The sequence below is a fragment of the Neoarius graeffei genome, chromosome 9, assembly GCF_027579695.1.
Source record: "Neoarius graeffei isolate fNeoGra1 chromosome 9, fNeoGra1.pri, whole genome shotgun sequence".
Taxonomy (NCBI): domain Eukaryota; kingdom Metazoa; phylum Chordata; class Actinopteri; order Siluriformes; family Ariidae; genus Neoarius; species Neoarius graeffei.
Window position 1 is genome coordinate 89,549,126 of NC_083577.1, and position 27,437 is coordinate 89,576,562.

General features: G+C 40.2%; 1 protein-coding gene across 1 annotated transcript in view; it reads left to right on the plus strand.

Annotated features, from left to right (window-relative positions):
* Window positions 1-7,482: 7,482 nt before the first annotated feature.
* Window positions 7,483-27,437, plus strand: part of wnt6b (wingless-type MMTV integration site family, member 6b) — a 48,187-nt gene continuing 28,232 nt past the window's right edge. The window contains exon 1 of the mRNA XM_060930437.1: window positions 7,483-7,980. Within this exon, the coding sequence (XP_060786420.1) occupies window positions 7,910-7,980 (71 nt within the window). The 5' untranslated portion in view covers window positions 7,483-7,909. The remainder of the gene's footprint in view (window positions 7,981-27,437) is intronic.

Here is a 27,437-nt window from a genome sequence, read left to right on the forward strand (position 1 = left end):
TTGAAGCTGTTCTGTATGGAGGAATGGGCTAAAATTCCTCCAAGCCGGTGTGCAGGACTGATCAATAGTTACCGGAAACATTTAGTTGCAGTTATTGCTGCACAAGGGGGTCACACCAGATACTGAACGCAAAGGTTCACAGACTTTTGCCACTCACAGATATGTAATATGGGATCGTTTTCCTCAATAAATAAATGACCAAGTATAATATTTTGTCTCATTTGTTTAACTGGGTTCTCTTTATCTACTTTTAGGACTTATGTGAAAATCGGATGATGTTTTAGGTCATATTTATGCAGAAATATAGAAAATTCTAAAGGGTTCACAAACTTTCAAGCACCCCTGTATGTGCATGCTGATTGCACTCAAATCAGTATCAGGTGTTTCCCATAATGACTGGGTCCCAAGGGCGCAGACAACACGCTCTGATGGATCCATAAATGTAAATGCACCTTTTAAGTCTTAGGAAAGGTTAGGCTATGCCTAGCCGCTGTGTTGATGAGGCTCCCATGAGTATCTGGGACATGGATTCGGGAGAAATACATCTCAAGATGCTCGACGAGGGTTCCCTGAGCTTTGGGAAGTATTCCCAAACCCATCTGCGAGTATTCACTGCTTAATTTTCCAGTGAAAACATCAGCACCAAATTTCAGTGCATGCATTAAAATTTTTTGCCACATTTTTTGCCACTCTGAGGTGGAGACACACCAAAAAACAACTCGCGAAGCTTGGAGAACATTCACCATGTATTGCACAATTGGTGGCGATGCTACCAGGTCTTTCTCGACAAGTATTTACAAACCCATCAGGAGCTGTATTGTGACCAGGGTCTAACCAGTAAATGGCTTCTCATCCCAGCTTGTGAGGAAGCTGGGGTCAGAGCTCAGTATCAGACCGCTATGTTACAATGGCTCCCTGGAGCACAGAGGTTTAGTTTAGTTTAGTTTAGTTTAGTTTAGTTTAGTTTAGTTTAGTTTAGTTTAGTTTAGTTTAGTTTAGTTTAGAGTTTAATTGCCATTTACACAAATACACTGCACTACAGGTACATTGGAATTCTTGAGCATTTTCCACGAGTCAGCTTCATGGACATTATTATAAAGGGGGGGATTACAAAAATACAAAACAACATACATTCTAAAATTTAAAAACATTATGATACACAATTATAACAATAAGAAATAAACAGTGAGGGAACTAGATAGAGCTATGTAAGGCTGTCATTAAACTGAGTACAACTGTATGAATAAATATATAAAAAAGTAATAAATATGTATCTGAAGTGATATTGCACATATTGAATATTACACAATTTGAGTGAGTATTGCACATTTTGGTTGAGGAGGTAGAAATAGAAGTTAGAAAATCCAGTTATATTGCACATGGAGACATTTTGCGTGTGTGTGTGGGGGGGGCACCTGCCTAACAGTAAAAGGAAAGAAGCTGTTATACAATCGGGCCCTATGAGTGCTGATGCTTACAGGCCTGTGGTGTCTCAGTTTGTAGCCTGTGTTCACCCACTTGAACAGAGCATAAGCCAGGTGGTGTTTATCTTTAAGGATGCTCTGTGCTTTCTTTCTGCAGGGCTGGGTGTATATAGTGTCAATAGAGGGGAGATCAGAGCCAATGACTTTCTCTGCTGTTATAATTACCCGCTGCAGTGATTTCCCCTCAGCCAGGGTGATGTTACCATACCACACTGTGATACCACTGGTGAGAATGCTCTCAACAAGTCCTCTGTAGACTTGGATGAGGGTCTGGCATCTAAGTCCAGCCTTCATCAGTAGTCTGATGAAGTACAGCCTCTGCTAGGCTCTTTTCACTAAAGTTGCAGTGTTTTTAGCCCAGCTGAGGTCTTCTGAAATGTGAAGGCCTGGAAACTTATAGCTCTCAGTCCAATTCACCTCAGTCCCCCTGATGGTTAAAGGCTGCAGAGGAGGGGCTCTCCTCCTAAAATCTATTATAAGTTCTTTCATTTTGTCTATGTTAAGGACAAGATCATTGTCCTCTCCATAGATGGTGATCTTGTGAACCAAGTCCCTGTATGACGACTCATCCCCCGCTCTGATGAGGCCAAGGATGGTTGTGTCATCCACATACTTGATGACAGTATTGTCCTGGGTGGATCCACAGTCATGTGTACAGTGCAAAAAGTTTAGGGTTGAGACAGCAGCCCTGTGGCATCCCTGTGCTAACTGTAAGCTCAGCAGAGACCTTCTTTCCCATCCTCACCACCTGTGGCCTGTCAATGAGGAAGTCCAGGATCCAATTACAGATGGGTGTTGGTACTCCCAGGTTTGCCAGCTTAGTGGTCAGCTTCATCGGCCTGATCATGTTAAAGGCAGAGCTATAATCCTGAAACAATAGCCACATGTATGTGTTTTGAGTGTCCAGGTGTTGCAGAATGTAGTGAAGTGCCAGTGCCACTGCATTGTTCACTGATCTGTTCATGCAGTAGGCAAACTGAAGAGGGTCCACTGTGTCTGGAACCACAGAGTTTATGTGTTGCAGAACCAGCTTCTCCAGACACTTCATGGCAACCAATGTGAGTGCCACAGGTCTAAAACCATTCCTCGTGGTTGTGTTTTTTTTTTTAGGGACTGGCACTATGACAGAAGACTTAATGATGTGGGGGACTGTTTTGTGTGAGAGTGAGGTGTTAAAGATGTCTGTATACACCTCCACCAGCTGTTTTGTGCAGGCTTTTAGGACTCTTGGTGCTACATGGTCAAGTCCCTCTACCTCCCAGGGGTTCACCTTCCTCAGAGCCCTGAGGACCTGTGTGTGTGTGTGTGTGTGTGTGTGTGTGTGTGTGTGTGTGTGTGTGTGTGTGTGTGTATCACCTGGAGTGCAGTATCCACTGGGTCACGAGGGGTCTTTAAGGGAATGTCTCTGTTGTCTTGGTTGAATTTAGCATAGAAGCTGTTGAGGTTGTCCAGTCGAGGGATGTCCTGGTTTACCACTTTGTTTGCATCCTTCCTGTAGTTGGTGATTGACTGGATCCCCTGCCACATTTCTCTTATGTTGTTTTCCCTATAGCAGCTCTCAAGTCTCTGGGTGTATGTCCTCTTGGCAGCTTTGATGGATTTTTGGAGCTCATATCAATCATGCTTGTAGTCTGTGATGTCTCCTGACTTAAAAGCCGTGCACCGGTTCCTGATTTTGATGCGCACATCTGCGCTGAACCAGGGCTTCTGATTGGGAAACACATGAATACTCCGGGAGGGGATGCATATGGAAGTGCACCAGTCAATGTAGCTGCTGATAGTATCTGTGTATTCATGTATATTTATTATCTGTGGCCTCCTTAAAAATGTTAATGTCTGTGGCCTCCAAGCAGCCCTGCAGTTCTGCCAGGGCATTTTCAGACCACATCTTCATGGTCCTGACTGTGACTGGGTCTGCTTTAAGCCTCCTGGTATAGGTGGGTTGAAGCAAAATTGCAAGGTGGTCACGTTTCCCAAAATGCAGCTTGGAAACTGCAGTATAAGCATTTCTAATATTGCTGTAGCATTTGTCCAAAGTACTGTTTACCCGGGTGGGAAAATTCACAAACTGATGAAATTTAGGGATGCTTTTTCTAAGATCACAGTGGTTGAAGTCTCCTAAGATAATAATAGCAGCATCTGGGTCTGAATTCTAGTGTCTGCTGATCATATCATGCAGTTCTTTTAGTGCACTGTCTTCGTTAGCCAAGAGGGGGATATACACAGTACTCAGTATGATGCACTGGAGTTCTCTGGGCAAATAAAATGGTCTGCACCTCAAAGTGATATATTCCACGTTTTCAGAGCATGACTGTGATATTACCGTGTTGTCGGTGCTCCAGGATTGTTTAACGAGGACCGCTGGTCCACCCCCGCATGTTTTACTGCATTCCGTAGCGCTGCAGTTGGCTCTGTAAACACTGTAGCCTGTCGGTGTTATGGCTTCATCGGGGATCCTCTGTCCAGGCCACGTTTCACAAAAACATAAAACAGAACACTACTGGATGTACCTCTGTGTAGCCATCTGACTGTGAAGATCATCCATCTTGTTTGCCAGAGACTGGACGTTGGTGAAGAGTATGTTCGGGAGAGTTAGCCGGCCTTTGCTAACCAATCGTCGGAGTTTCCTTTCCACTCCTCCCTGCTTGCCACGCTTCCGTGTCAGCCTCTGGGCTCTAGGAAAAACCCCTACTGCAGCCTGGCCTGGCATCACTTCAGCATGGAGTTGTAGCTCTAGGAAGGACTCGAGAACATTTAAGTTAAAATGTCCTTAATGACTCAGTTCTCTGAGTATTAATATAATCTCTCGATCATACTTAACATGAGCTCTAACATGATGCACACAAAAAGACAGCAACAACACTCATAAGGCAAGAATTATGTGAAGCTTAACTCAGAGGGCTACGCTATGTCGCACACAGGGGAGCGCCATCTTGGTTAAGGACCTTGCTCACTTTTTCATTGCCCCTATACCTTTACATTCACACCATGTTTGTTTCTTCCATATCTGGCTCGGTCAGTCTATAGCCTCCAATGCTTCACATTCGAAATGCTTGAGTGTATCTTCTGGATCAGTAAAGCAACAATTAGCAAAGTAATATCCAACAGATAACACTGTATCCACGCATGGTGCCATCTTGGAGTTAATATTTTATTATAGAAAGAAAATAATGACTTAATAATCAAATAATATTTTAATAATATTTTTCTGTGTAACTATAAGTAATGAAATAACTCTAATAATAAATCCAATAACTGGGTTGTTTGCATCGTCTCCAGCACGCAGGTGAGTGGGGTCATGTGATTACAGCTCCTCCGTAATTAGCAGAGTTATCTCTCTTCTCTTTCATGTAATGATGAATCAGAGCACACACACACACACACACACACACACACACACACACACACACACACACACCCCTGCAGCTCGCTCCACAACTGGTCCACATTTCACTGTTAGAATCTGGAGGGGAAGAAAAAAACATCAAAGAGGCATGACCCAAAGATAACACACAGAGAAAGGAACAGCCCATCTGATACACACACACACACACACACACACACACACACACACACACGCACACACACAGAATGTCCTGCATCATGCATTAAACCAGTAAACCACGCGATTCTGGTCATAAAGCTGTAATAACATATTAAAACATCTGCTTTGCTGTATGACAGAGAGCACTAGTATGCCTGATTCTGTTCATTTACCTGCAATCCAGCAAGTCATTAACCAATTAAATGTTTTTACACCCGTATTAGCTTAATCAGGTGTTTTAGATTTAGCAAAGCACTCTAATATGCATGCCAATACATAAAAAATATATTAACACAATTCATAATGGTGTAATAAAGCATTCGGAGAGCAGGTTCAGTTTATATAGATGTAATCAATCACAGAAATATCTGATAATGTAATCAAGGCATAAAGTTCATAAAGGGATAGTAACACTGTAAGACACCTGTTTCAGTTAATGCAGGTGTAATGAAGGAGTTAAACGCCTGATTTAGTTTGTAAAAGGTGTAATAAAGGTATATTACCTGATTTATATTCTTGATGTGAACATCTGTCCTGTTCTGATTGTGTCAGTGTGTCATAATGCTAATTACCCAAGAAGACTTGAGACAGAAAGACAGAGAGACAGAGAGATAGACAGTTACAGGGAGAACAGAGGGTTTGGGTTTCATCTCAGCCCCTCTGGCTGTTTCAGACAGATGAGGAATGTTCCTGTGTCTTTAAAGCTCTCAGAAAGGAATATTTCAGTCCAGCTGTGTTCCTGTTGGAGTATTGATCCTCAGCGATGTGATTTATAGGCTCCATTGCTTCATTTGCATCTTGCACAATATTGTTTATCATGTCAGAACATGAAGTGAACCTTCAGAAGATCCACATTTAACACTGATTTATTACCAAGTGACATCTGTATAAAAAAGAGCAAACACGTCTCACTCATCTGTTATTTATCTTTATTTATTTTTCCTTGCATTCGGGCGTCACAGGAATGAGCTGTTTTTTTGTGGGTTTTTTTATTTTTTTTTAATTATGTGTGTGTGTGTGTGTGTGTGTGTGTGTGTGTGTGTGTGTGTGTGTGTGTGTGTGTGAATTATATGAATAATAAACACAGAATCGAATTGGCGGATTCATCAGTCAGAAGGTCAGGGCTTTATTTTCTCTCTGAACGTCTCATTTCGTCCCTCAGCAGGGAGAATAAAGCACATTTCTCACTGCAGGAAAAGTCCTGAGCTACACACACACACACACACACACACACAGAGCGCACGGAGATCTGGTCTTCACCTGGAATTGCTGAGTCGAACAGGGTTGCCAGATTGGAATTAACTCAACCACAATGCTGGTGATTCCTGGATTGTGATTAGCTAGAATGTGTTGATTAATTCTCTATAACAGCAGCTCTGATAGGTTTATATTAATGCTCTTGTTCTAATATTTTATCATTTCTATAGTAACAGCTCATTAACGGGGACATGCACACTGATAACACTCTACTGGTAATAAACAGATTAAAATAATGTGTGAAGTTTTATTAAATTCAGGAGAGGTTTATTTATCATTTATGGACAGAGGCTCCAGTGTCAATACTTTAATCTGTAACTGTAAGTCTTCAGGACAGAGGGGTTTACACTTCTTTGCGGCTTCTTGGTAATGAAACACGACAAGCTGTTATAAACTTGGGGAGGGGGGGAAAGGAGGGTCTGTTTGTAGCTACTATAATGTGTGTGAGAACTTCTCATCTCATCTCATTATCTCTAGCCGCTTTATCCTGTTCTACAGGGTCGCAGGCAAGCTGGAACCTATCCCAGCTGACTACGGGTGAAAGGCGGGGTACACCCTGGACAAGTCACCAGGTCATCACAGGGCTGACAGATAGATACAACCATTCACACTCACGGTCAATTTAGAGTCACCAGTTAACCTAACCTGCATGTCTTTGGACTGTGGGGGAAACCGGAGCACCCGGAGGAAACCCACGTGGACACGGGGAGAACATGCAAACTCCACACAGAAAGGCCCTCGCCAGCCACGGGGCTTGAACCCGGACCTTCTTGCTGTGAGGCGACAGCACTAACCACTACACCACCGTGCTGCCCCTGTGTGAGAACTTGCTAAATATAAAAGCTTTTAAAAGTCTGGTGTGATGTTTTTTTAAATGAATAAAAATGAACTGTAATTCTTGTTAAATTGCTGTGGGATAAGAGGAATAAAACACTTGCAGTTGGGGTGTGCTGTGATGGGAAAATAATCAACTTCACAGTGTTAACAGTAACCCTACTTCCTCACATTGTGTAACGTATAATTTGGAAACTTTATAAATGAGTATTATTTTCTAAACCATAATCTGTCCTGTTGTGATAGAGTAAGTATAATGGTATCAAATCTGGCAATCTCCCTGTGGATCCTTGTGCAATCTGGCAACCCTGCTTGTGGAGTAAGACAGAGCCGCTGGGGAAACACTGACAGATTCACAGTGAAGCGGCGCCGGTGTGAGGGCAGCTCACTTTAACCACACAGCTGCTGGAAGACTCAATTTTTCTGTGGAGTTTATTTTTTTTATTTAATTATTATTATTATTATTTTTATTCCATTTAATTTCTACCCATTTGCACTATTTGCAAATTTCTGCATTCAATTTCTTCTTCTTCTTCTTCTTCTGGGGAAAAATGGGTTGTCATGCAGAATGAGTGTGTAGGAGGAAAAAGAAAATTGGAGAAAGAGTACACACTTTTTTAGTGCTAGTGCAAAAGGCTGAACACACACACACACACACACACACACACCTGCACTACCACACACACAGGAGTTTTGGATTATCATCTTCATCATCTTCATAATCTTTAACTTCATCATCATCATCATCATCATCATCATTTTCATCTTATCACCATCTCTAACTCCTGCCATGCGCTCTCAGTGCCAGCTTGCACTCTTCTTCATCCTGCTCTGCCCAGTCAACATCATCGGCATGTGGTGGTGAGTACCAACAAACTCAGCTTTGTTGTCATTCCTTCTCATCCCAGAGTTGTTGAGTGAGGGATGATATGTAGTTTCTCCAGGACATGGTGCTACAATTAACATAAAACAGCAGGCAACAGTGCAAACTGTCAGACAATAGACTATACACAACACTATACAATGCACCATACAGCTATTAAACACAAGACAGGCGAGTTGAGATGGTAGACAATCAATATATTACCCTGTGTGTGTGTGTGTGTGTGTGTGTGTGTGTGTGTGTGTGTGCTTAATATGTCCGTCTATGTTGGGTCTAATAGCTGTTGGAGAATGCTATTTGCATACTATTGTGTGTGTGTGTGTCTGTGTGTGTGTGTAACAGATACAGTATACATGATTTCTCACATTTTCCGCATCATTCAAGTCACTACTAGCAGTGCTATGAGGAATTGGGTGCAGAGCCAAATGGATTGCTCCAGATCTCCTAATAAAGCAGAGTAAGGCAGATGGGTCCAGAGAACTAAGGGGTGGGGCCAAGTGGATGCTTGAGAGAGATCAGGAGGTGTAGCCAGGTGGATAGGTCCAGAGAGCTAAAGGGGTGAAGGTGGATGGATGAATGGGTCCAGAGAGATCAGGGTGGGGCCAGGTGAATGCTTGAGAGAGTTGATGGGGTGGGGTGAGAGTTCTCTTGAGAGATCAGAGTGGAGCCAGGTGGATGCTTGAGAGAGTTGATTGATTGCAGATAGAGTTTTCATGAGAGATCGGGGTGGTCATGTCGATGCTTGAGCAAGTTGAAGGGGCAGGGATAGAATATTCCCGAGAGATCAGGGTGGAGCCAAGTGAATGCTTTAGAGAGTTGATGGGTGGGGATAGAGCCCTCCCAAGGGATTAGGGTGGAGCCAGGTGGATGCTTGAGAGAGTTGATGGGGTGAGGTTAAAGTTCTCCCAAGAGATCAGAATAGAGCCACATGGATGCTTGAGAGAGTTGATGGGGTGGGGATAGAGTCCTCCCGAGGGATTAGGATAGAGCCAAGTGGATGCTTGAGAGAGTTGATGGGGCGAGGTTAAAGTTCTCCCAAGAGATCAGGATGGAGCCACATGGATGCTTGAGAGAGTTGGTTAAAGTTCTCCCAAGAGATCAGGGTGGAGCCATGTGGATGCTTGAGAGAGTTGAAGGGGTGGGGATAGAATATTTCTGAGAGCTCATGGTGGAGCCAAGTGGATGCTTTAGAGAGTTGACCAGTGGGGATAGAGTCCTCCTGGGAGATTAGGGTGGAGCCAGGTGGATGCTTGAGAGAGTGGATGGGGTGAGGTTAAAGTTCTCCCAAGAGATCAGGATGGAGCCATGCGGATGCTTGAGAGAGTTGATGGGGTGGGGTTAAAGTTCTCCCAAGAGATCAGGGTGGGGCCAGGTGGACGCTTGAGAGAGTTGAAGGGGTGGGGATAGAATATTCCTGAGAGATCAGGGTGGAGCCAGGTGGATGCTTTAGAGAATTGATGGGGTGGGGTTAAAGTTCTCCCAAGAGATCAGGGTGGAGCCATGTGGATGCTTGAGAGAGTTTAAGGGTTGGGGATAGAATATTCCTGAGAGATCAGAGTGGAGCTGGTGGATGCTTGAGAGAGTTGATCGGGTGGGGATAGAGCCCTCCTGAGGGATCAGGAGGAGGCAGGTGAATGCTTGGGAGAGTTCATAGGGTGGGGTTAAAGTTCTTCTGAGAGATCAGTGTGGAGCCAAGTGGATGCTTGAAAGAGTCGATGGATTGGAAATATAATTCTCCTGAGAGATCATGGGTGGAGCCAGGTGGATGCTTGAGGGAGCTGATGAATTGCAGATATAAAGTTCTCCTGAGAGATCAGGGGTGGAGTCATGTGGATGCCTGAGAGAGTTGATGGAGTGGGGTTAAAATTCTCCTGAGAGATCATGGTGGAGTGAGGTGGATGCTTGAGAGAGGTGATGGGGTGGGGATAGAGTTCTCCCAAGAGGTCAGGGGTGGAGCCAGGTGTATAGGTCCAGATAGCTAAAGGGCCATAGCTCTAGGTGCTCAGGTAGATGACTCCAAAGAGTCAGAGAGGACAGGTTTAGGTGGCTGGGTCTAGAAAACCAAGTTGGCAGTTCTAGTTGGGGCTCCACAAAGATCAGGGGTGGGGTAAGTGGATGGGTACATATATCTAAAGAAGTACAATGTGCTCAGGTTAGGGAATCCAAGAGATGATGGGGTTTAGTTGGACGCCTCAAGAAAATCAAGGGTTTGGGGTCAGTTAGTGCTCTAGAGTGATCAATTGCAGGGCCAGGTGGAATACTCTAGAGAAAGATCAAGGGCAGAGCCAGGTAGATGATCCAGGAAAATTTGGATGGAGCAAGGTAAACAGCTCCAATAAGTTAAGGAGGCATGGCCTGGAGAGATGTACTACACCGTGATTGAGTTAAAATGATTGAAATTTGCTCAAACCTTGCCTGACACAGCAACAGCCCAATCATGGCTAGCAATGGTATCTAGACAACGGAACCACCTGTAGAAACTCTGTAACTGCTGCAGTGTTGTGTGACGGGTATGGCAGCTCTACTTCAGATCGCCAATAACACAAAAATGAAATAATTAAACATTGCTTATGTGATGAGTTAGCTAACATGCTAGCAGCTAGTAATATTAGCAAGTTTCACATTCACATGTAACATTGTAAACAGGAACTAGGTCAACATTATCATGATGTTATGACATTAGTAATCTGCAATCATCGTAATGTTACCAGTTATTAGACATGTTATTGAGATATATACAAATATATACACACACATACACATACTGATGGCAAATACACACACACACACACACACACACACACACACACACACACACACACACACATACTGATGGCATCCATCCACAGAGACACGCCCAGAAGTTTAAGTCACCCACTTCTAGCTTTTTAAATGGAACCCTAAATGAACAGATTGAAATTGTTTCATACAAACAGATACATTAATATTTCAACATTTAATCATTTAATCAGCAGTAAGTCAGCACTCAAAGACCTAAACTGACATTTCCAGACAAGAACTACTTTAAAAGTGTGTGTGTGTGTGTGTGTGTGTGTGTGTGTAGCTGCAGGTCTAAGACGTAATTGGCAGGTTGAGACATTAAAGGGGTCACAGTTGGAATTTGAGGTAACGCTGCAGGCGATGGGTGTCGTCACACACTCGGTTCACTCGGTCTGAAAGACACACACACACACACACACACACACACACACGGAAAGAAGTGTTTAATAAACACAGACCAATTGACTAAAGCAACACTTTCATTTATTAAACGAAATCTCTCCACATTTCACATTTTCACCTCATTTGTCCCTAAATGGAGGCGGAGACCAGCTGCTCATTGCGAAGTGTGTGTGTGTGTGTGTGTGTGTGTGTGTGTGTGATATACAGTATGAACTTCTGTAAGTAGTGCTCCGATATTGATTCATCATATTGTGATCAGACTTTCAGCATCTTATCCATTTTTTTTTTATATTTCTGCCTGCCATTTTTAAAAAATATATCCTATTCCACTGTATGGAAAGAAATTATGGGATGGATGAATGTTGTTTTGTGTGTGTTCATGCCATTTTTGAAAAGATTCCACATGCAAGTTGAGATGCTTTTGATAGCTGAACATGTATGAGTTATGATGTAGTGTTGACATTCCTTTACTGTGGAGGTTCTCCTGAGGTAGTCTTTTAAAAAACCTCAATAACCCTTGGAGAACCCATGAGAGCTCTTGAAAACAATATCTATCAGTGAACAATACCTTATTTACCTTAATTTATTTTATAGACTGATAGCAGCAAACTATAAAGCTAGATATTTATGCTAAGCCTGTTGGGTTTTAGTATTAATCAGCTAGCTATATTTATATTTATATTTATATTTATAAATGGTGGTTTAACTTTTGTGAACATACTGTAAATTAATTTATAGCTCCTACGTTTAGCCCATTTAATAACAATGTATTTAACCTTAGTGAACTATTTGGGAGTTTCCATTCACATTTGCTGCTAAGTGTAATTAAAGTGTAATTTATCAGAAATGTATCAACATATCTGAGGTTTGCGATATTTCTGTTGTTTCCACGGTCACAGTGCCTTCACACAGCTTCATATTAGTGATCTAAACACTGTTATTCTCAGTCTTTACCTCGTTAATGTTCCATGTACACATTTCCACTTGCCTAGCAGCTGTGTTCTCACAGCATTAACCTCTAGAACAGTTAGCATATTAGCTGAATAAAACAAAAACATGACAGGGAAATGTACTGGGATTTTCAGATCCAACTGCAGCTGTGTGTGTGTGTGTGTGTGTGTGTGTGTGTGTGTGTGTGTGTGTGTGTGTGTGTGTGCGCGCGCGCACACACTCCCACACACACCTGGAGGTCCAGTGGACAATGCAGCTCTGTAGAGTGCACTGTTATCTGCGAGTGTGTGATGAGTGTGTGTGATGGACAGCGGGATGGCTGGACAGATGAAAGGCCCTGAGAGCCCAGAAATACTCTGAGGGAGCAGAGTCATGTGCTGGCACACAACCAGGTGTGTGTGTGTGTGTGTGTGTGTGTGTGTGTGTGTGTGTGTGTGTGTGTGTGTGTGTGTAAATGTACAACCAAGTGTAAATGTGCCTCATACTATATAAATTTGTATGTGCTACTGTGCGTTTGTATGTGTTCATATATGTTTGTGTGTGTGTATGTGTGTGTGTGTGGGGGGGTGTCCCCTTTGTGAGTATGTCTCCTTTTTATGTGTGTGCACTTGTATTGACTTTGGTGTGTGTTAGTATGTGCACTAGTATTGAGTCCATCTGTATTCCTGTGTGTGTGATTTTATCTGTACATGTATTGTGTCACCCTATGTGGAAAACAATATTGAAACATGAATAATAATGTAGAAATGTGTAAAGGGGTGCAGACCAGTGTGGAACAGCTGTAAAAATATGTAGAATGGTTGTCTGAATGGTGTAGAAATGTGTAGAACTGTTGTATAATGGTGTAAACACATGTAGAACATTGTAGAATGTTGTAGAACTGGGTAGAATGTAGATATGGAATGGTGTAGAAACATGTAGAATACCTGTAGGACAGCATACAAATGTAGAAAATGGTGTAAAGCAATGTAGAAATGCATAACATCATGTAGAACAATGTAGATGTGTACAATTATTGTAAATATGTAGAATGGTGTAGAAATGCTTATACTGGTGTAAACTGGTGTATAAATATTTAGAATGTTGGAGAACAGTGCAGAAATATATAACGTGTGTAGAAATGTGTAGAATGGTGTACAACACTAGAAATGTGTACACTGGTTGTAGAATGCAGAGAAAATGTGTACAATGGTTGTAGAACAGTGTAGAAATGTGTAAAGTGGCATAGAACACTGAAGAAATGGAGAAAGTGGCTGTATAGAAATGTGTAGAATTGTGTAGAAAAGTGTGATGTAGAATGTTTTTAGAATGCTGTAGAGACATGTACAGTGGTGTAGAAATGTGTAAAATATTGTAGAATTGTGGATAAACATGTAGAGTGCTGTAGAAATGTGTAGAGTGGTGTGGAAATGTACAGTGATGTCAAAATATGTAGAGTGGTGTAGAATGGTGTAGACATATACAGTGATGTAAAAATGTGTAGAGAGGTGTAGAAACATATAGAGTAGTGTAGAATGGCCTGGACATAGGTGTAGAATGGTGTAGAAATGTGTAGTGTAGAATGGTGTTGACACAGGTACAGTTAATTAGAAACATAGAGTAGTGTAGAAATGTGTAGAATTGTGTAAAATGTGTAGAGTGGTGTAGAATGATGTAGAAAGGTCTAAAATGGTGTACAATCATGTAGAGTGGTGTAGAATGATGTACTGTAGAAATGTATAGAGTGGTGTAGAAATGTATAGAGTAGTATGGAAATGTGTAGAATGGCCTGGGCATGTACAGTGGTTTAGAGTGGTGTAGAAATGTATAGAGTGGTGTAGAAACATAAAGAGTAGTGTAGAAACAAGTAGAATGCCCTGGACAGGTACAGTAGTCTAGAATGGTATGGAAATGTGTCAAGTGGTGTAGAAACATATAGAATGGTGTAGAAATGTGTAGAGTGGTGTAGAATGATACTGAAATGTGTCAAGTGGTGAAGAAACATGCACACTGATGTAGAAATGTCTAGAACTGTTGTATAATGGTGTAGAAATGTAGAACATTGTAGAATGCTGTAGAACTGTGTAGAATGTGGAATGTTGTAGAACTGTGTAGAATATGGAATGGTGCAGAAACATGTAGAATGGCTGTAGAATAGTATATAAATGTACAAAATGGTGTAAAATAATGCAGAAATGCATAACAGTGTAAAGCAATGTAGACATGTGTAAGATTATTGTAAAACAGTATAGAAATGTTTACAATTGTGTAGAGTGGGTGTACAATGTTCTAGAAACATGCAGAATGGCGCATAACACTGTAAAAATGTATTCAATGGTGTGGAAGTGTGTAGAAATATGTAGAATTGTGTATGAATGCTTATATTGGTGTAAACTGGTGTAGAAACATGTAGAATGTTGGAGAACTGCAGAAATATGGAAAATGTTGTAGAAATGTGTAGAGTTGTGTACAACACTAGAAATGTGTACACTGAATATAGAATGCAGAGAAAATGTGTACAATGGTTGTAAAACAGTGTAGAAATGTGCAAAGTGGTGTAGAACACTGAATAAATGTATAGAATAGCTGTAGAGCAATGCATAGAAATGTGTAACATGGTGTGGAAACATGGTGTAGAATATTTTTAGAATGCTGTAGAAACATATAGAGTGGTGTGGACATGTAGTGTAGAAATGTGCAGTGGTGTAGAATGATATAGAAATGTGTAGAGTCATGTAGAACGATGTAGAAATGTGTGGAGTGGCATAGAATGATAGAGAAATATGTAGAGTGGTGGTGAATGATTTAGAAATGTGTAAAGTGGTGTAGACATGTACAGTGATGTAGAATGGTGTACAACCATGTAGAGTTTTATAGAATGGTGCAGATATATTGTGGTGTAGAAATGTGTAGAGTGGCCTGGATATGTACAATGGTGGAGAATCATGCAGAAATGTGTAGAATGATGCAGAAATGTGTAGAGTGGTGTAAAAATGTGGAGAATTGTGTCGACATGTACAGTGGTGTAGAAATGTGTAGAGTGGCCTGGATATGTACAATGGTGGAGAATGGTACAGAAATGTGTAGAGTGGTATTAAAATGTATGGAGTGGATATGTAATAAATTTAACTCTGTAGAGTTTGATATTTAATAGCGAGCTCTATAATAGAATTCTGTCAGCATCCAGCGCACATGTAGAACACGTCCTCATCACACTCTTACTCAGAGATGCACCGATTGACCGGCTGCCGATCGGAATCGGCCGATTTTCACGTGATCGGCCATGACCGGCGACCGGCCGGTCAAAATTAAAATATGCCGATTTTCTGCCGATCAAAACTTGTGTATCACATAGAGATGAAAGTGGAAATACTCGTAATTCGCAACTAAAAGGCTGCAGCTCCACTGGCAGCTTGAACATGCTTTCTAGTCCGATTGTGTTGCGCTTGCGCAGAACAGTGCCAGTCCTGCGCGCCTAACGAGCTCCGGTGCGCGCGCCGTTAACAACAACGAAATTCACTATATTTGGATATCCACATATAGTGAAATTATTTTTGTGCCAGATATTGGATGTGAAAAGAAGAAAACGTTTGTGGTTGTGTGAATTTCCCATTACAGGAATGTTAGCCTATTACCAAACATCTAGTTAGATTTGTACAAAGAGAGAAAGAAAAAAAATGTCTTTTTGTTTGTTTTACAGCCTTGGTTGCACTTGATTCCATTGGAAATTACTCTACAAATACACATTTGACAAAGATGATAGAATGGCTATGGTATAAGTATGACTGGAAATTATTTTTGTATTTTGATACTGAATGAAGAAATGGGTTGTTCTATAAGGCACAAGTTTTCAGATCTAAACAGGCTTATGAAAGTGTGTTCCATAGCAGTAGGCAAATAATATATGAGGGGGAAGTTGGTTTTGTGCCAGATATTGGATGGGAAAAGAAAAAAATGTTTGTGTGAATTTCCTATTTCAGGAATTAATGTTAATACCAAACATGAAGAAAGATTTTACAAAGAACAATGTCTTTTTGTTTGTTTTCAACCTTTGAGGTGTTAAATTTATTACTGAAAATCTGGCAGAATGTTCTATTAAAGAAAAGATAAAAAGAAAATAGTCTGTGTGTGCTGTGAAGTGGTTTGAAAAAATGAAATCGGAATCGGCCAAAATCGGTATCGGCAGGTCACACTCCATGGACCTGAGTCTTACTGTTACACAACTTTTACAGACTGAACAAACAGAAATTCTCTCAAATATTTAATCATATTAACTGATCATAAATCATTTCAATCCTCGACTTTATTTATGCGTCTGATTATAAAAGAGTTGAGATTATGTTCATTATTTATTGGTAAGTTCTTATACTGTGATAAAGCACTTTTACACATTTCTACTTTTGTATTATTAACATAAAAATTAACAGAAAAATTAATATGCATGTAATATTAATTATTATTATTATTATTATTATTATTATTATTATTATTATTGCTGTTGTTGTTAATAATGTATTGTCATAATTTATATTTATAACAGCAACAACAACAATAATAATACTAATAATACTAATACTAAAAAAAAAAAAATAAAAATAATAATAATAATAATAATAATAATAATAATAATAATTTTCTGCAGTAAAGCTGAACGGCTCTGCTGGACTCGTTAGTACAAAATCTCTGTATGAGCATCCATCCATTATCTGTAACCGCTTATCCTGTACAGGGTCGCAGGCAAGCTGGATCCTATCCCAGCTGACTACGGGCGAAAGGCGGGGTTCACCCTGGACAAGTCGCCAGGTCATCACAGGGCTGACACATAGACACAGACAACCATTCACACTCACATTCACACCTACGCTCAATTTAGAGTCACCAGTTAACCTAACCTGCATGTCTTTGGACTGTGGGGGAAACCGGAGCACCCGGAGGAAACCCACGCGGACACGGGGAGAACATGCAAACTCCACACAGAAAGGCCCTCGCCGGCCACGGGGCTCGAACCCGGACCTTCTTGCTGTGAGGCGACAGCGCTAACCACTACACCACCGTGACACCCAAATGAACATATATGGATTAATTTGTTAATTGTTGTGACACTATACAGTTAATGGAAATAATAATGCATGAACACTCCTAACACACCTCTGTGAAGTTTCGTGCAGAGTGACACACACACACACACACACAGAGAGAGAGAGAGAGAGAGGGACAATCTCGTTTTCTTATTCTGGATGATGGCAATGCTTCCAATCAAGCATCTGTGAGAGATGAGATGAGATAAAGGTGAGCTGACAGGAGCCTGGCATTTCCTCAGCTTCACTTTACACACACACACACACACACACACACACACACACACACACACACACACACACACACTGCTTGTGATTGACTACATATCCAGCATAGTTTGAGGATTAGGAAGAGGATGAGTTTCACTCTTTCTCCAAGTGGAGGAGACGACGCTTATCTGCAACTGCACACTCCATCATGAAACCTGAGATCACTCTGTGTGTGTGTGTGTGTGTGTGTGTGTGTGTGTGTGTGTGTGTGTGTGTGTGTGTGTGTGATATCAATGGTGCAGTAAATCACTAGAGAATTTTCAGAGGGTTTCCTCCGTATGTCTGTGACATAAACCTCCCAGACTGAAGTCATAAAAGAAGATGTAGAGCGATTTAACAATCAGTGAGGAAGGGAAAATAATCTGATTGGACGTTGGGACTAAAGGCTATTATTTATTTTTGCAAATGTACATGTTTTCTCAAATTGAAGTTTATTCATAACATATTAAAGTGACTTCATGTGAAAATAATTCAACGCAAACCTGATACTGAACCTTGTGAGATTAATTAATGCTAACAAAATTTACCTTTGGGCAATTCTGGAAGTATTGTTATTTATTTATTTATTTGTTTGTTTGTTTGTTTGTTTGTTTGTTTGTTTGTTATACAAATTTACAAAGGGAAACAAAACCATCCTTGAGGAATTACAGAAATGGCAAATAATTGGGCAATACCAGAAATAATATTGAATAAAGTTTTGTGTTTTTTAAGTGAATAAAAAATTAGTCAAAGTGAAAATTGGCAAATATCAAATTTTAATATTTTTTTTCCACAAACAGTCAGAAAAATCAGTTTACTTTGCATGAGGTCATTTAAGGACATTCCCAAACCATCCGATCAATTTCTCATGTCTTTCTTTGAGAGTAAAAATGTTAATGAAGTAAACACATTGAATTAAATAATGTCCTACAGTAAAGTTCCCTCTTCTACACAAAACCCTGTGCTGAATCAGTGTGTTTGTTTTATATAACTGGCACTCACAACTGATCGATAGCGAGCTGTAAGATTCTGTACAAATCACTGATACGAGATGAGCAGAGGATAACATTGAGTAGATTTTAATGTTAATCATAACAATTTACTGTAGATAGAGATAATGGGAACAAGAATGACTTTGTATGAAATAAATAAATAATAAACAATAGATAAAGTTTTATCTAATCTAATCTAATCTAATCTAATCTAATCTAATCTAATCTAATCTAATCTAAATAAAGTGACCCAATTACTGAACCTTGTGGAATCCCAGATATAATAATATTTTTAGGAACAAATACACAGACCGAAACAAAATATTATTTTATTTCAATCCAATTTTGAAGGTATGAGTTTATTCTGTATAAGGTGGTGTAAGAGTATTTCCACAAAGTATGATAATATCTCTGAGATATTTAACAGTTATTCCACGAAATACATGAGCTGATAGCCGACGAGGCGCGTAGCACCAAGTTGTCTATAATCCATGTATGACGAGATTGAGTGGAATAACTGTTTTATTCTATCCACATTCACTGGATTTTGAGAAACAGAGCATTTTTATTTTTTTATTTTTTTACAAATTTGATAAACAAAACCTTTATACAAAATGTCCAACAAACTCATTTCAGCTTAGAATGTAAACAAACCGGCGAAATGACAGGAGCAATTTGTGAAAAATGTGAAAAGAATCATTCTTGAAAAATAAAAAAGATATGTTCTTACCATCAAATACTTTCATTCCATATTTTATTGCTTTTTGTTTTTGTTTTCGAGTAGAGTTTTTATTTCATCCTCAGTTGGTTCAGCAACAAGCTCTGCCATTTTGTTTTTCCTCTACTCACAGTAAATGAGCTGATATCCTACTAGTAGAGTAGCCAATCAGAGTGGCAATTGCTCATATCCAGTGAATGTGGATAGAATAATTTTTGATGTAGCTGTTTAAGTACAGCTTTATTTCTGATTTTTCATGAAATTTCAGATTAGGAATTTGTCAGTAATCATAACAGACTCATTATAGAAAGCGCTATCTCATACTTTTTAAACACTGATATTATAATAGCTCCTTACAGAGTGAAGACTGTGTGTGTGTGTGTGTGTGTGTGTGTGACCTAAGACTGATATTTTATCATCTTATTTTATCCATATATTTTATCATCTTGTCCGTCTTGATAAAGTATAGCACATTTTTTAAAATGAGATATTGGAGCTATCAAGATATCTTTTTCAAGATTTGATGTTAAATTTGTATTTTGAAAATAAAATGTTACCATAGTTAAAAGGTTTTTAAATATAATAATAATAATAATAATAATAATAATAATAATAATAATAATAATAATAAAGTTATCTTATTTAAATTACTGACTAAATTATTAACTAAAAAAATAAATAACAGCAAAACTAAATGTTCTGAAACAGAATATATCCGTAGATCACAGAAATGTCTTTGAGTATTATCTGGTGTAATGTTTGTTCGTTTGTCTTTTTTCTCATATCGCACAACTTTACTGGAATTCAACTTGACTTGAAGGGAAAAAACAGAACCACTGAAGGAATAAAATAAAAATAAATCATGGAAGTTCCAGTCTTCTTTTAAAATGCAGCTCTACATCTGGTGTAAATATTGTAACACACACTGTACATATATTGTGCAAATATTTGCAATATCATAAGCATTATAATAGGACACTTTTGGTGGATCTCCGAGCTTTTTATCTGCTCTGTTACATTCTGTGTTATCTTCACACTCCATCATCTGAAGACAAGCTGATCTTCGTCCCTGTAAATGAGTTAGAATCAGATCAGCGGCTGCGTTTATCTGCAGTGTTTACATTTTATTTCAGCGTGCTATTAGAGTGGGGATGCTCAAACACATTTCCGGTTTAATAATCACTGAATCTGATACTGGGGCTTTAGATATCTTGGATCTAAACATGTCCCGATGTCCTGATGATCGATTAAATGAAGTACATGATGATACTGTGTGTCCTGAGATAAAGTCTGTCCTGTTGAGAATTCCATCTGTGGAATTAATTCCCTTTATCAAGTTAAGAAAACAGTAAGAAATCATGAAATAATATTTATTGGAAGGATAAACCCCTTGAGATGAACCATCTTGTTTTCTGAGCCCATGTTAAAGCACCTGCATGGTGTAATAATCTTCTAAACTGTACAAGGTCCAACATTTAGAAATGATGTGACTAATGTAGCTTTTGGTTTTTGGATATTAGAGGTGATTTTATTATTCATCTCATCTCATTATCTGTAGTCGCTTTATCCTGTTCTACAGGGTCGCAGGCAAGCTGGAGCCTATCCCAGCTGACTACGGGCGAAAGGCGGGGTTCACCCTGGACAAGTCGCCAGGTCATCACAGGGCTGACACATAGACACAGACAACCATTCACACTCACATTCACACCTACGCTCAATTTAGAGTCACCAGTTAACCTAACCTGCATGTCTTTGGACTGTGGGGGAAACCGGAGCACCCGGAGGAAACCCACGCGGACACGGGGAGAACATGCAAACCCCACACAGAAAGGCCCTCGCCGGCCCCGGGGCTCGAACCCAGGACCTTCTTGCTGTGAGGCGACAGCGCTAACCACTACACCACCGTGCCGCCCAGCCACCTTCATAACTATATTATTTCAGTATTAATGACATCCAATTATCAAAATTTTGTCAGTGAACACACACTACAAGCATTTAGCAGATGTTCTTATCCAGAGCACTATACAACACACCCAGAGCAGCCTGGGGTTAGATGACTTGCTCAAGGGTACTTCAGCCATTCCTGCTTGTCCAGGGAATCAAACCAGCAACCTTCCAGCGCCAAAGCTGTTTCTCTAAGCATTAGGCTGCCATAAGCACATATTGCTAAGCACATCTCTAGGCATAAGCATTTATAAGATGGTGAGTTAGTCTACAGTGCACTCAGAATATCCATGTGTCCCAAATAATGAGTTATTAACTCACCGGTGATGATAAATGAGTAATATTATTCACATCACTCTCAGCAAATTTCCAGTTTGTGTAATAAATGTCCTTCCTAGACACATCTGTATTAGTGAAATATCTCCAGCTGAAACTATTTCATCTATCAGGATCAACATAATCAAAAGAATTGGAGAATGTGACCATATTCACCTGATCATTTCTACCACTGTACATTGGGAGAAGCCTGCCAAATGAGCAGGTGTACCTGACTTCAGCTCTGGTCTCCAAATTTGATAACATTGTGGAGGAATTTTGGCTTCATTTCTCTAGAATGCACCGCGAGCTGGCCTAGTGGTTAGCATATCCACCTCTTGATTGGGAGACTGGGAGACCTTTTGGTCGGGTCATACCAAAGACTATCATAAAAATGGTACCTACTGCCGTCTGGCAAGGCATGCTGCGATACAGATGTGAGTGGGGAGTGGAACTCTTGCGGTTATCAGAGGACTCGCTCCCCACTGTAACCCTAGCTGTATAATAGGCGAGAGGTCGAGGGCTATAGAAGTGGAGATCAGCACCTCCCAATGCATCTTAAATGCCTGGTGAGGACTGCGACAGGAGACTGTCTGGGAAGACCAGGTCCTGGCATGGGAGGGACTTTGACTTTTTTTTTATATAGAATGGGAGGCGATGGAGCCACACCTTCCATGTTTTCTATAGTCGATGTTCAAGACCAATAAGTCAGGCTTCATTTTTAATTATACCTTGGTCACCACTGCAGCCCCCTTGGCAACAAGTGCCATGTGCTAATGCTTGCTTTGATTTCTGTTTTGGTCCCACCCCTACCTGTACCCCCACCCCTACCCCTCCTCCTGTCATTGCCCCTCAGTATTTGCACCTGTTCTGTGTTTAGTCCATGATTAAATCCAAGCCTGATCTTTTCTTCATGTCGTGATTCTGTGTATTTCCTGTTTCATGGTATTGATTCTTGTTGATTGATTATGGATAGCCCTTATGTGCCTTGCTGTATACTGACCAGGCATAGAAAAAGGACAGAAAAAAAACATACTTAAATCAAACCAAGGTATAAGCATTGCATTGAAATCTTCTTCTAACTCAGGCAAAGTGAGAATTTGGTTTGTTGCTTAGTTAATGTTTAATATGATTTCAGCACCCATAATCCTGGATGACTTGATCATACACAGCTGCGGGTGAGTAATGATTTATAATTGCACTATCTGGTGTTACCCAGATGAGGATGGGTTCCCTTTTGAATCTGGTTCCTTTTAAGGTTTCTTCCTCATGTCATCACAAGGAGTTTTTCCTCACCACCATCACCTCTGACATTGCCTATTTGGGATACAAAAAAAATTATGTGCACAAGTTTTAATCTATTTTGGCTTTTCTGAAATCAATACAGGGTCAAAATTATTCATCCACCCTCCAAATATTTGGTTAAAGGTCCCTTAACAAGTTTCACCTTCACCAGATGTCTTTGGTCACCATCAACAAGCTTCTGTCAGAATTCTGGTTAGATGTTTGTCCTCTCTTCAGAATTGGTCGAGTGCAATTAAATGTGTGTGTTTCCTGGTACAGACCCAACTTTTTAACACAGTCCACATATTTTCCATAGTGCTGAGTTTAGGACTTGTTTTAAGCTTCATGTTCTCCTGCTTTGTCCTCCACAACCAGCTCTGATGTGTGTTTGGGGTTTTTGTCCTATTGGAACACACAACTGTGTCCAAGTTTCTGATGGTTTGAGGTTATGCTGAAGAATTCTGAGGTACTTCATTATTCCATCCACTTCCACTCCCAGCAAAACAGCCCTGGAGTATGATACTACCACCACCATGCTGAACAGTTGGTACAGTGTTTCTCTGTAGATCTGGTCATTGTGGTCAAACACCTCAATCTCTGTCTCATCTGACCATCAAACTTTCCTCCAGAAGGCTTTTTCTCTGTTCATGTGGTCAGCTGCAAACTTTAGTTAAGCTTGAAGGTGTGGATTTTGGAGCAGGGGCTTCTTTCCTGTACAGCAACCTCTCAGTCCATGGTCATGTAAAACTCACCTAACTGTATACAGCGTTCCAGCAGCTTCCAGTTCATGGTAGACCTGTGCCTTGGTGGTTCCTGGGTTGTTACTGGCCATCTGGACCAATTTTGTCTCAGCTGAGGGGGACAGTTTGGGTCTTCTTCCAGTGATGTGGCTTAGTAAAGTGTCTACACCTCCCAATAACTTGTACTTATGTAGAATTGTTTGAATCGGTTATCTTGGAATCTGCAGTTGCTTAGAAATGGCTCCAAGAGACATTCCGGAGTGTGTGAATCTCTGATCCTTTTTCTCAGATCTGCACTGAGCTCCTTGGACTTTCCCATTGTACTGTGTGTTGGTCAATCCAATGAGTGTCAATCAAACCCTTTTTATGTTGCGCATAGAGAAGCTACCAGCTGCAGTCAAGCATCACTAACAGGAAGTTAAGATGCTTTGGCCACTGAGAGTTTACAGATATTTTTGGAAGTTTCAGCACCACTGAATTAATAATCTAAATGGGCATGTGTGTATTTTTGACCCTATATGTATAATTCTGACCCTGTGCTGATATCAGAAAACCAAAAATAAATTAAAACTTGTGCACCAAATCATTCGGGGGGGGGTGCCATGACATGTCCCTGTATGTAAATTTCAGATCACAGCTGTACATCTGGATTACTGTAAAGCTATTTTGTGACTATGTCAATTGTTAAAATGCTATATAAATAAAATTGAATTGAACAAAATTAATCCAGCTGAAAAGAAAGTTAAGGTGGCATTAGCAACAAAACAAAACTAGCAAGCACATTTCCAAAGCTCAAAGCTAACTGTAAATTTGATTGTAAATTTGTCTTTAAAAAGTAAGAACAGAACTGATTAGAATCAGTAAAATACAGCTCTTAAAAAGGTACTTAAGTAGACAAATGAAGACCAAGTACTCCAGCTGTGGTGTTGACCCCCACCAGTGACATTGATGAAGCTTCTTGATTTGCTCTAAATAAAATGCACTCTGAGTGTCCACACTTGTGTCCTGCCTCATTCAGGTGGAAAAAAAAAAGTTCTTGAAGGTTCTTTGGATAGTTGAGGGTTCTTAGCTTCCTAAAGTGGTTCTACATGGAAAAGGCAGAGACAAGACAAAGGGAAGCCACACAGAGACAAACCAAAGAACCTTTTATTGTGCTGTTTTCACCTTTTTTTAAAGGAAGAATGACTATAGTTTTATCCAAAATATTAACAGAAAGTTGTTTTGCTCACTTAGAGGATCAACCTGCCCTGAAGTGAAATTGTTACAATAGTGATAACTTCTCATCTCATCTCATTATCTGTAGCCACTTTATCCTGTTCTACAGGGTCGCAGGCAAGCTGGAGCCTATCCCAGCTGACTATGGGCGAGAGGCGGGGTACACCCTGGACAAGTCGCCAGGTCATCACAGGGCTGACACATAGACACAGACAACCATTCACACAGAAAGGCCCTCGCCAGCCATGGGGCTCGAACCCGGACCTTCTTGCTGTGAGGCAACAGCGCTAACCACTACACCACCGTGCCACCCTCCTTACAGACAATGCTAATTTATTTCTGTTAGCAATAGCATAGCTTTATATGCACTATATGTCAAAAGTGTGGCACCATTTAGTATTATCAGGAGAAAACTATTATTACAAGAAACATGAATCAACTGTTTCTAGTGCTTGTACATTGTGAGATTAGATTAGATTAGATTAGATTAGATTAGATTAGATTAGATTAGATTAGATTAGCAAATGAAGGTCTTAATCTTTAATCAGTGCTGTAGATATACTCTTATGGTGATTAGCAACATGTTCTTTGATTTAGAGGAAACCAATTACAGCTTCTATATGGAGTATGATAACAGTTTTGCTCTTCAGAAGTTGTTTCTGGTAGAACCTCTTTAGGCGAAGTTCAAGCTACACAGTGTTAGCCCTGATGTTCCACACTTTGTGACAGTTCTTGGAGATCACTGAAAAAAGCTCCAGATCAGAGGCAAATCAGCACTTGATCACTATTTGTGAAATGTTCAAATATGTTTTCCAAGGGACTCATCAATGCATTGCAGATCTCCAAAAGATATCTAGAAGGCTAAATATCTGGACCCGTCCAAATCCTGCTGTGTGAAAAGGGTTGTGACTGGCAATGAGTGCAGGGATGAGCTACAGTCAATGAGAGTGCAAGGGGAGGAGAAGAACGGGAGAGGAGTTGTACAATATCAACAAGCAAGACCAGTTACACAGTCTGTTTGGACACACAACATGGAGGAAACTTTTGTTAAACTTTGGCAGGAACACCCATACCTTGTTGAGGTCTGTCTGAAGAAAGACCAATCCCTGCTGCTCACGTATCCCAATCCATTCTCTCACCCACATTCTTCTCTTCTTCTTCTTCGGTTTTCCACTGGTTTCTTGCAGACATCCATTTGAGAATAAAACCGTCTCTTGCATGATATCACGTCATTTCCCATGTCACTTCTCATGTGTGTTTTCATGACAAAATGTAATTCAGAGACCAAACAGACTCATTGGAGATTCCGACTGGTGAAATATCTTATAACTGGTCATGTGACCCCTTGTTGCTCAGTCATGTAATGTACAAACCAAACAATTGCAAGGTTCCTGATTGCAAGACAGGTTGTGTAGTGTGAAATGTAGAGCCATCCAGTAGCTTCAACAGTCATGTAGTATGCAACTGGCATGAGAAAGCTACACTGCAAAAAAAACTGAATTTGAGGAGAAAATTCCTTAATACTAGTGAAATTATCTTGCTGCATGGACAGATAATTTTACTTGACAAGACATCTTGGAATAAGTTGGTTACAATCTAGAAGTAGTTTTAATAATCTCAGAGTTGGTGTTTTGTATTATTCTAATAGGACATGCTAGATTGTTTCAACTATATTCAAAATATTTTAACTTAAGATATCATTTTTGCAGTGTAGAAGAAAACAAGACACCAACTCTGAGATGATTAAAATTACTTCTAGATTGTAACCAACTTATTCCAAGATGTCTTGTCAAGTAAAATTATCTGTCCATGCAGCAAGATAATTTCACTAGTATTAAGGAATTTTCTCCTCAAATTCAGTTTTCTTTTTTTTTTCAGTGTAGAAGCTTTAACCGCACAAAGAACTATTCAAGAAGCAAGAAAATGAGCTGATAGTGTAAGTGATGATTGTGACATAAAAATGAAATATTTGTTATTGACATTCCTAGCTGTTGCATGTTTCAGACGACACGCCACACTTTAAAATAATTATTTATATCAGTATCGATTCCAGAATGCTTTAAGTTCACAATTTAACTATGTTGAAAATTTGGGAATTCTTTGCTTTGACATTTTCAAAATTCTCCATGTAGATAGTTTTGGAAAGTCTTTGCACTGAGAATATAGCTGCTTTGGAATATCTTTGGGGTGGTATACAGACTCATTGGAGATGGGTTCGAGCCCAGTGGCTGATGGGGGGGGGCCTTTCTGTGTGGAGTTTGCTACTCTAAATTGCCCAGAGGTGTGTGTGAATGACTGAGAAGAAAACCTCTATAAAATAGAAGGCAATGGGAAACCACTACTGTAATTTTTTCCGGAGAAACTCGGACCTGCCATCAGGCAGAACACTGAAGAAGAAGGAGTTTCTTTGGAATATCTTGGTATGTTATGATGTATCCTCACACCCATCATCTTCCTAACACTAGGATTCTGGAGTGTTCTTTGAAAATCTCGTTTTAAACAGTTTAAAAGCTCGGCCTCGCCCCTCAGAGAGCGAGAGAGAGGCTCGTTTTGTTTTTTATGAGTCGTACTGTTATTCCGGATTATCACTCTGACACACACCCACACAAACACCAGATAATCAGCTGGGTCACGCACAGGGTGCATGAGCCGGGAAAGACACAATGATGATGATGTTGTCCTCAGCGCGCCATTTCCATGGAAACGCTGTCAATAATGAAAACCATCCAAAAGTCGTAAGGCATTTTACAGAGCCGAGGAACATGAGTAGAGTTTTATAACCCGCTG